This window comes from Pongo abelii, chromosome 23 (genome assembly GCF_028885655.2).
Source record: "Pongo abelii isolate AG06213 chromosome 23, NHGRI_mPonAbe1-v2.0_pri, whole genome shotgun sequence".
Lineage (NCBI taxonomy): Eukaryota > Metazoa > Chordata > Mammalia > Primates > Hominidae > Pongo > Pongo abelii.
This window is the reverse complement of record NC_085929.1, coordinates 30,619,138-30,630,043: the sequence shown is the minus strand read 5'-3', so window position 1 is coordinate 30,630,043 and position 10,906 is coordinate 30,619,138. Positions and strand designations below refer to the sequence as shown.

Below are 10,906 nucleotides of genomic sequence, written 5' to 3'. Positions count from 1 at the left end.
ACTGGAGTGCAGTGGTACGATCTTGGCTCACTGCAAGCTCCGCCTCCCGGGTTCACGCCATTGTCCCGCCTCAACCTCCCGAGTAGCTGGGACTACAGGCGCGTGCCGCCACGCCCGGCTAATTTTTTGTATTTTTAATAGAGACAGGGTTTCACCGTGTTAGCCAGGATGGTCTCGATCACCTGACCTCGTGATCCGCCCGCCTCGGCCTCCCAAAGTGCTGGGATTATAGGCGTGAGCCACCGCGCCCGGCCACTTCCCACTTATTTTTTAAGGGGGAAAAGGCAATGGTTGTTTTGAAAAAAATTAACCTATCTAAATAAAATATCAGCAGTTGAAACTAACAATGTATTAATAACAACAATAATAGTGTGACCAAATTGCGTCTACCCCAAGAATTCAAGAATGGTTTACCATTAGAAAGTTTATTGATGTAACTGATCTCATTAACAGATTAAAGAAGAATACCCATATGATCATCTTAATAGATGCACGAAAAGCATGCAATAAAATACCTATTTATGATAACTGCTAATATTTTATTTGTTTTTCCTTAAAAATGCAGTGTCTTTAGGAATTAAAGTTCAGAGCAGCAAAAGTCAAACAAAAACCAAGTCTGAGCAATAGAGCTACTACAGTGCCCATCACAGTCTTTGCTCAGATGACTTCCTAAGGTCATGTCCAGCTCTATGGTTCTGTGACCACAAATAGCGTCTTTGGCAAGTCTAGTTTCAGTTGGTCTTTGTCCAGCTCCCGGATTCCTCCATGCAGGGCCTGAGAAGCCCTGAGGGATAAAAGATTAATCCGGTCCAGTGGACGATGTGGTTCCTCAACTCCAAGTGCCCCCACCATAGGTCGGACCTGCCTCTCACTCAGTGGATCCCCTGGCGGCAACCCGAGACCGGTTCTCCTACCCGTATTCCGCTAAGTCTCTCGCTCTGCCCAGGACGCACAGATGAGAGCGCTCCGCAGACTGGTGGGTTTATTTTTCGGTCTTTCCTAATTTTCCCGTCCTCTGGGGGAAAGGTCAGGGATACCTGAACCAAAGTGTGTGGGGGGGCGGTGTAGATGGGGCGGTGCATCTGTGCACAACCAAGGGCTTGGCCCTCCGGAGAACGCCCAGGGACAGGGGCCTCCGAGGTTCTGGCGGCCGGCAGTGGCGACCGGCGCAGGGAATCGCGCAGGGAATCGCGCAGGGTTGCGGCTGAGGTCCGACCAGAGAGAGAGAGAGAGACCCGCAGACATTTAGTCCAGAGACTGCAGTAAAGGAGGGGGACGAGGGGCCAGAGCCGGAATTTCGGGGGAGGACTTGGGAGCGCGGCCACCAGAGTCGCTTGCTGGCACCTGCGGGGGCGAATGCAGGGGCTTGGCCGAGATGACCTTGGACCAGAGCTCCCTTCCGGCCTGCAGACATGAGCTTGGGGCTTAGCCGAGTAAGGAGTGAGCGGCTTTTCAGTCTCCGTGCTGCGGGAGAGGCGGATGGAGGATGAACTGGAGCCGTCCTTACGGCCTCGGACGCAGGTGAGCTCCCAGCGGCGGCGACAAACCCCGTGGCGGTGACCCCCACCCCCTTCAGCGGCGGCGACTCCCCCCGCCAATCCGCGGGGGCGAACTTCCCGGCACCCCAGCCCTTCTTAAAACGCTGTGGGTCCGCACATGCGCCTCAGGCGCCCTCTGCGACAGTCTAGCGGCTCTGCGCTTCACTGCGCCTGCGCTTGAGTCTCAGGCCTTACTCCCGGCCACCGGTTAGCGTTGCGCGAACCCTCAGCTGGTGCGGACGCTGTCAATACCCACTGCGCTTGCGCTACAGCTTCGTTTGGATTGGTTTGCTCCTCTCAAACGCTCACTGCGCGTGCGCTAGCGCTTCTTTCACCACTGGGTGCCGCGCCCTGCCCTTCCTTTCGTGTGCAGGCTTCGGCTCGCCGCTTGCTAATGGCATCCAGGGTCTCCCTGGGACAGCAAGACCTCTGCTCAGGCCCCTCTTTCGAATGCTCCATGCCCTCCTGCGATCTAGAATGGTCTGAATTCTCATACCTGCCCAGACCAGGCGTTTCAGATGAGGGATTGCGGACCTGAGTGAATTGCGCAAGTGCAGCCACCTTGGAGGCTTAACTAAGTCGTCAAATGTTCAAAAATATCGTGCTTGTATGTACAGTGGCGTTAGGGGCTAGGCTCAGATGTGCATAGGCAGGTGTTTACGCCCAGGGTCGGCCTGTGGGCCAGAGCAAGGTTGCTGGACCCTGGCATCCCAGCCCCCAGAGATGCTAAATCCTCTGCCGATCAGCCCTGACCTCAGAGGCAGTAAGCCCTCCGAGCACTGCAATCCTGACGCTCGCCCCCTCCCGAGACTGTTTCCCACCCCCGCCTCTTTCCTTCTCATGCTCCCTCAGCTCTGACCTGGCGTCCTGCCTCACAAAGGGAAAGGGCGCAGCCAGAGGAGAGCGCCCGCACTGCCCACCACTTCTATGGGTTCCTTCCCAATCTGGACTGATTTCTTTAGGTATTTGCATGGCACATTCCCTCACCTCCTTTGTCTTGATTTGCACTTGTATTTCTTGACAGCCTTATTTAAAATAGCACCAGCTAAGGTGGGTGGGAGGATCGCCCAGGAGTTCGAAGCTGCAGGGATCTAATAGGATCTCACCACTGCACTCTAGCGTGGGCGACGTAGCGAGACCTTGTCTCTAAAAAATAAAAATAAAATAAAATAAAATAGCACCACCTGGTCCAAACACTTCCTACGCCCCTTCACTGCTTTAAGTCTCTGTAGCACCAGCTGATGTACTATATATTTTGCTTGTTCATTTTGCGATTGCTTGTCTTTCCCTGCTGGAAGGAAAGCTCTGACCGCTCATGGATTTTGTCTGTTGCTCACTGCTGTATCCCAACACCTAGAATAGTAGGATTATTGACCATAATAGGGAGGCAATAAATCTTTGTTTGCTGAATTAATGGTCCCTATCATAGCTAATGTCTGAATGCTTACCATGATCAGGCACGGTATAGGCAATCTCCATGCATGATCTCATTGAATTCAACAATTTCCTGTAGTCTTAGAGACCTGTCAATATCTCCTGCTACATGAGCTCAGCTGCCATCAAGCACTGCGTTCGCGGCTTCCTTCAGATCTGCTGTCTTAAGGGAGCTCTCACTTCCATGCAGCCCCCGTGGAGCTGTAATTTGGCCTCAATGGGACCAGATGCCAGGTTTCTCACCTGGCTTCTTCCTAAAGCTTCCAGCTTAAGAGAAAGTTACTTAGGCCTTATTGGAACTATGGACAGCCAGGGCCCCTGTCACCAACCTGTCTCCAGACCTATGGCAAGGCCTTCAGCAGGATTCTGCCCTCCAGAGCCACTTCCTCTGCTCCCCCACCCTCCAGTGCAGTATCTCACTGAATGGTGAAAGCACAGCTGTCTCTTTCCCAGCTGTTTCTTGCCCCCCAGCACACTTCCTGGCTGAGATAAACATTCAGTTTTTTTTTTTTTTTTTTTTTTGCGATGGACTCTCACTCTATTGCCCAGGCAGGAGTGCAGTGGCGCGATCTGGGCTCACTGCAACCTCTGCCTCCCTCCCGGATTCAAGCAATTCTCCTGCCTCAGCCTTCCGAGTAGCTGGGATTACAGGCGCCCACCACCACGCCCGGCTAATTTTTGTATTTTTAGTAGAGACAGGGTTTTACCATGTTGGCCAGGCTGGTCTCGAACTCCTGACCTCAAGTGATCTGCCCACCTCAGCCTCCCAAAGTGCTGGGATTGCAGGTGTGGGCCATGACATCCGGCCAACACTCAGTATTTGACTAATGAATGAATAAATAGTCCGTAGGTTCTGGAAACTTTAGAAAACCTTAGCCAAACATCCTTCTGTCATGAAAACTGTATCAAAGTTTTCAAAAATAATACATTTAATTCTACAGAACAATTTGCCAGAACAAGAAAGGCAGTATTTTTTTGGGGGGAAGACATCAATGATTCAATTTTTGTAAAGTCAACTACTTTGCAGATACCTAGGAAAATAGCTGAGGGAAGGAGTTCATTGTTGTGCCTTTGGAGGAGTGGAGAACTTTCAGTATATACTGAATTTTCAAAAATCTTAACAAACGTGTCATTTTGTAATTAAAAGTCACAAAAGAGTGGGCTGGGTATGGTGGCTCACGCCTGTAATCCTAGCACTTTGGGAGGCCAAGGCGAGTGGATCGCTTGAGCTCAGGAGTTTGAAACCAGCCTGGGCAATATGGTGAAATCCCGTCTCTGCAAAAAAATTAGCCCAGCATGATGGTGTGTGCCTGTAGTCCCAGCTACTTGGGGGGCTGAGGTGGGAGGATCGCTTGAGCCCAGGAGGTTGAGGCTGCAGTGAGCCAAGATTGCGACACTGCACTCCAGCCTGGGTGACAAAATGAGAGACCCTGTCTCAAAAAACAAAACAAAAAATCACAAAAGGAGAAAAATAAATACTTCTGTGAATCCCTAAGAAGACCTCAACTACAGGTCGGGTGCGGTGGGTGGCTCATGTCTGTAATCTCAGCACTTTGGAGGCCGAGGTGGGCAGATCACTTGAGGTCAGGAGTCTCTACTAAAAATACAAAAATTAGCTGGGTGTGGTGGTGCATGCCTGCAATCCCAGCTGCTCGGGAGGCTGAGGCAGGAGAATCGCTTGAACTGGGAGGCGGAGATTGCAGTGAGCCAAGATTGCGCCATTGTACTCCAGCCTGGGCGGCAGAGCAAAACTCCGTCTCTCTTTTTTTTTTTTTTTTTTTGAGACGGAGTCTCACTCAGCCTCCACCTCCCGGGTTCAAGCAGTTCTCTGCCTCAGCCTCCCGAGTAGCTGGGATTACAGACACCTGCCAATACACCCGGCTAATTTTTTTTTTTTTTTTTTTTTTGAGACGGAGTCTTGCTCTGTCGCCCAGGCTGGAGTGCAGTGGCGCGATCTTGGCTCACTGCAAGCTCCGCCTCCCGGGTTCACGCCATTCTCCTGCCTCAGCCTCCCGAGTAGCTGGGTCTACAGGCGCCCGCCACCACGCCTGTCTAAATTGTTGTATTTTTAGTAGAGATAGGGTTTCACCGTGTTAGCCAGGATGGTCTCGATCTCCTGACCTCGTGATCCACCCACCTCGGCCTCCCAAAGTGCTGGGATTACAGGCATGAGCCACCGCACCCGGCCAATTTTTGTATTTTTAGTAGAGATGGGGTTTCACCATCTTGGCCAGGCTGGTCTTAAACTTCTGACATTGTGATCCACCCACCTCAGGCTCCCAAAGTGCTGGGATTACAGGCGTGAGCCACTGCGCCCGGCCAAGACTCAGTCTCCATCTCTAAGGGTGTTTCACTGTCCTTTTTGTGTACCAAGTGTGCATGACTCATGGGTACCCAGCCTAGAAGTAGGCTTCATTATCTGCAGGTCCAGGTAAGGAAGTGACTTAAGATGAGTGAGGAAGGGGAGAGCTGGGATGGGGACCAGGCACCTGGGCCATCTATGCTGCCTCTCTGCTACTCATATGTCCCCAAGTCCTTGCACCTGCAGGTCCATGTGGCATCTTCTCTTAGCCTCATTACAGAACATGCTGGTGGGAGGGAAGAGAAGGTGGCTCAGCCCAGATCCCTGGGGCCTGGCCACTCTGTTGGAGAAGGTTTTCCTGGGGCAAGTCAGGGGCTCCTGTCCTGCTGGAGGCAGAGCTTTACTCTACTAGGGCCCCAGCTCGGGAGACTGTCTTCCCCAAACACAGCAGGCGTGCTCAGGGGCAGCCCAACAAGGAGGGATGGGAACCACTCTCCAGCTCAGGGAAATGTTGGGGCTATGGGTGGGGTGAGGGTAAAGTGGGGTCCTGGACTCAGAACAGGAGGCTTGGGATCCTCTGCTACCTGCCAGCCATGTGACCCAGGTAACTCCTCTCTGTGCCTCACTTTCCTCATCTGCAAAGTGGAGACATCACTGCCTGATTCAAATAAATTGCAATGCTGTGATTGGCAGCTCTGGTCCAGGGAGGGGGTGGAGGCTGTTGTTGGTCACTCTGTGTTCTCTTCTCTCTCCTCAGATTCAGGGCAGGATCCTGCTCCTGACCATCTGCGCTGCCGGCATTGGTGGGACTTTTCAGTTTGGCTATAACCTCTCTGTCATCAATGCCCCAACCTCGGTATGTATCCTCTCTGGGTCGACTGTCCCTGTCTGAGTGGGTACTGGCTAACAGCTGCCCACTGAGGGGCTTCAGCCAGGCATCCGCTAGGTGGCGCTTTCTGCCACAAGTTTGTCTCCATTGGGTTGGCCCACAGGTTCCTGCAGATTCAAACTGAGCATACAGTTTCCCCAAACGTGCATGTCCTCCTGAGTCCCTAATCTCAGCGGATGACTCCATCTTCCACCTAGTGATGGGGGGTCAACCTTGACTCTTCTCTTCGTCTCTTGGGCACCAAGTCCTTCCTAACTACCTCTGGAATCCAGCCACTTCTCCCTATGTTTCCACCACATTCCCAGTTCTGGCCCAACCTCCTCTCTGGCCTCCTTGCTTTCAGCCTCTCCCCATCTTGATCTCTTCAAGTCACTCCCCTGCTCAGAAATTTTTTTTTTTTTTTTTTTGAGACGGAGTTTCGCTCTTGTTGCCTAGGCTGGAGTGCAATGGCAAGATCTTGGCTCACCGCAACCTCCGCCTCCCAGGTTCAAGTGATTCTCCTGCCTCAGCCTCCCGAGTGGCTGGGATTACAGGCATGCGCCACCACGCCTGGCTAATTTTGTATTTTTAGTAGAGACGGGGTTTCTCCATGTTGGTCAGGCTGGTCTCGAACTCCCAACCTCAGGTGATCCGCCTGCCTCAGCCTCCCAAAGTACTGGGATTATAGGCATGAGCCACCGTGCCCGGTCTCATCAATGTTATTTATAAAGTAGCCAGTGGAGGTTAAGTTTCCGTGTTCAGCGGTGAGGCCTTGAGCTACCACGGCCTCAGCTTCATGGAAAAAGGAAGAAGAAATTTTAAAAAGCAAGCAGGGCAGGCAGACCTGACCAAATGAACCCCTCGGTTTCACTGTCTCACACCTTCACTCCCCCAACCCTGATACCAAAGCAAGTTAAGTATAGTTCCTCAAATACCTATGACACAGCCCTTCCTCTAAGCCTCCTTCCACGGAGGGGCCCTCTCTCTTCCACCTGTAGAAGCCCACCCCAGATACCACCACCTTCTTGAAACCTTCTTCCCTCTCTGGCCCTTGGTGCAGGCTGTCCTCACTCAGGCTGTGTGAGGGCTGTTTTGTGTCCATCTCCTCCCTCCTGCTGGTTTGCTCTCAGCAGCTGAGTCATCTTTGAATCTCCGGCCCTTGATGGTAGCCTGGCCCGAGCCAATGTTCTGTGAGTGTGGAAAGGATAGGTCTTTCAGCCCCGGTGATAGAAGCCCACCTCTAACTTGCTTAAGTAAGAAGGGCAAGTACCTAATCATGTAACTGGGAATGATGGGACATGGGGCTTCACACAGCACTGGGGGAGAGCTGCAGGAACCAGGCCCCAGGACAGAACTGTGGCTGTCCTGCCCCTGTTTTTCCTCTCTCTCTCTCTCTTTTTTTTTTTGTAAGACAGAGTCTTGCTCTGTCACCCAGGCTGGAGTGCAGTGGTGCAATTTCGGCTCACTGCAACCTCCGCCCCATCCCGAGCTCAGGTGCTCAAGCGATCCTCCCACCTCAGCCTCCCAAGTAATTGGGACCACAGGCATGTACAACAAAGCCCAGCTATTTTATTTGTATTTTTTAGTAGAGATGGGGTCTCATCATGTTGCCCAGGCTGGTCTCAAACTCCTGAGCTGAAGTGGTCCGCCCACCTCGGCCTCTTGAAGTTCTAGGATTACAGGCATGAGCCACCGTGCCCAGCTTGGCCTTGTTTTCATACCCAGTTGGGGAGCTGCTGTCACCAGATTCACTTCCTGCCAGCTGAGAACTCCCCCCACCAACAAAAGTCTTCCAGGTTAGCTCATGTAGAAAGGCAGGGAAGAGGCTGAGGGGCTGGTTTGGATTACATGTCCACTCCCAGACCAGTAATGTGGTCAGGAGGCTGGGATGCTCAGATTGGCCAGATCTGGGCCAGGTGATCACCTTTATGGGGAAGCAAAAGCTGTAATTGACCATCGAGAGAACTTCCTCCAGAGTAATATTTGCTAGCAGAAGATAGATGTGGGGATAGAAAGAATGATAACAGCCCAGCCTCTTAAAGAAAGGATGAGAGTTTAGAAAGGGAGATCTGAGCTGGCTGCGTTGGTTTATTTTTTATTTATTTATTTTTTGAGACAGAGTTTTGTTCTTGTTGCCCAAGCTGGAGTGCGATGGCGTGATCTCGGCTCACTGCAACCTCCACCTCCTGGGTTCAAGCGATTCTCCTGCCTCAGCCTCCCGAGTAGCTGGGATTACAGGTGCCCACCACCACACCTGGCTAATTTTTTGTATTTGTAGTAGAAATGGGGTTTCACCATGTTAGCCAGGCTGGTCTCAAACTCCTGACCTCAGGTGATTCGCCTGCCTTGGACTCCCAAAGTGCTGGGATTACAGGGGTGATGTGTTGGTTTATTTATTCATTAATTCATCAAGCATTTGAGCACCCACTTCAGTGCACACTCAGACTAGAGAGGGGTCCATCCTGGGCTGGGCAGGGCACTCTCAGACCTTACCTCCCACGGCCATCACCAGCCCCTACGAAGGAGACTTTCCTAGGCTCAGAGGCTTCCCCTACCCTGCTGAATGGTGTTAAGTTCTAATTGTTAAAGAAAAAGTTATTCAGGCTGGGCGTGGTGGCTCATGCCTGTAATCCCAGCACTTTGAGAGGCTGAGGCAGGCAGATCATTTGAGGTCTGGAGTTCGAGACCAGCCTGGCCAACATGATTAAACCCTGTCTCCACTAAAAATAGAAATATTAGCTGGGCATGGTGGCGTGTGCCAGTGATCCCAGTTCCTCCAGAGGCTGAGGCAGGAAAATTGCTTGAACCCAGGAAGCGGAGGTTGCAGTGAGCTGAGATCTCGCCACTGTGCTCCAGCCTGGGCAACAGGGAGACTCCCTCTCAAAAAAAAAAAAAAAAAAAAAAAACTGTCCGCAGTGGCTCACACCTGTAATCCCAGCACTTTGGGAGTCCGAGGCAGGTGGATCCCCTGAGGTCGGGAGTTCAAGACCAGCGTGACCAACATGGAGAAACCCCGTCTCTACTAAAAATACAAAATTAGCCAAGCATGGTGGCGCATGCCTATAATCGCAGCTACTTGGGAGGCTGAGGCAGGAGAATTGCTTGAACCCAGGAAGCAGAGGTTGCAGTGAGCCGAGATTGCACCATTGCACTCCAGCCTGGGCAACAAGAGCAAAACTCCATCTCAAACAAAAACAAAAACAAAAAACTATTCAATGACACTTGTCAAAGCACAGTAATGAAGACTTTATTCAAGAGGTGGCAAGCACTAGTTGTAGGGAACATGGTAATGGGGTCCTGCCCTGAGGCAGAAAGACTGGACTCAACTTCAAATACAGCAATGGGCAAGTGAGAACTGATAGCCAAGGAGCAGAGTGGGGTCAGTGGGTGCACAATGACTAAGAGGATCATCAGGTGTTTGTAGGGGATTCTGGTTAAATTGTCCTAACAGGATTCTTGTTGAGGGCAGGCCGGGGTAATCAGACATCATGGAGGATGGCAGAGGATAAGGAGGCCGATTAGATTTTGAGAGTGATCAGATGTGGAGGATGAGGATTCTAGCTAAACCAACTTAACAGGATACTTGCTAAAATTGAACAAGGCAGAGATGAACACAGAAGTCCAAAAGTTGAGACCTAGTTGAAAAAGAGCTCAGAAGGCCGGGTGCAGTGGCTCATGCTTCTAATCTGAACACTTTGAGAGGCCGAGGTGGGAGGATTGCTTGAGCCCCGGAGTTTGAGACCAGCCTAAGCAACACAGTGAGACCCAGTATCTACAAAAAAGTAAAAAAAAATTCAACAGGGCACAGTGGTATGGGCCTGTAGTTGTAGGTACTTGTGAGGCTGAGGTTGGAGGATAGCTCAAGCCCAGGATTTCGAGGCTACAGTGAGCTATGATCACGCCACTGCACTCCAGCCTGGACAACAGAGGGAGACCCTATCTTTAAAAAAAAAAGAAAAGAAAAAGAAAAAAAGAAAAAAATAACTTAGAAAACTCTGAGGAGAATCTTTGTCAATGGTCGCTCTTGAGGAGTTCCACCCAATGTCAGGGGAGGCTGGCCCTGGTCCCAGCTCCTGTGGACAGTTCCTCCCCCGAGAGGCAGCTGGTGGGCACTAGGCTGACAATCATTGCCCTGAGCTGGGCAGAGGAGAGCTGGCCCAGCACCTGAACCCACTTGTGTTCTGTTCTGTCTGGAGACCTGCAAATGACACTTCATCTCTAACCAAGAGAAGGGTATCCATGTCTTCCCCATGTCTTTCTTAACCATGTGGCTTCCCTTCACTCACCTGAGGTTTGGAGTCTGGGGAGTCCAAACTACCTGGTACAACTCTGACCCGTGGCTAACGCTGTGAGCAAGTCATTTCACCTCTCCCTGAGCCTAATCCCCAGTCTTGACAGTGACCAAGGCTGGGCATGGTTGTTCATGTCTGTAATCCTAGTGCTTTGGGAGGCTGAAGCAGGAGGATTGCTTGAGGCCAGGAATTGGAGAACAGCCTGGGCAACACAGTGAGACCCTGTCTCTACAAAAAATTTTAAAAATTAGCCTGGCATACTGGTATGTGCCTGTTAGTTTCAGCTACTCAGGAGGCTGAGGCAGGAGGGTCGCTTGAGCCCAGGAGCTGGAGGCTGCTGTGAGCTATGACCAGTGGATGGAGAGATTACTGAAATTGGAAGGAAAGAGACATAGGCCCCCTTGAGAGGATCGCAGCCAGGCTGAGGCAACCTCCCAGGGAGGGAGCCAGGGAACAGACACTCCGACTTCTC

General features: G+C 51.6%; 1 protein-coding gene across 12 annotated transcripts in view; it reads left to right on the top strand.

Annotated features, from left to right (window-relative positions):
- Positions 1-299: 299 nt before the first annotated feature.
- Positions 300-10,906, top strand: part of SLC2A11 (solute carrier family 2 member 11) — a 29,538-nt gene continuing 18,931 nt past the window's right edge. For 5 of the 12 annotated variants that reach the window (XM_063722795.1, XM_054543163.2, XM_063722793.1 and 2 more), the window contains exons 1-2: positions 413-976; positions 6,032-6,130. In XM_063722795.1, the coding sequence (XP_063578865.1) occupies positions 956-976; positions 6,032-6,130 (120 nt within the window). In that variant the 5' untranslated portion in view covers positions 413-955. Of the gene's footprint in view, positions 2,501-6,031; positions 6,131-10,906 lie in introns of all 12 variants that reach the window. The other 7 variants (XM_054543164.2, XM_054543159.2, XM_024239814.3 and 4 more) reach the window with 3 other exon arrangements.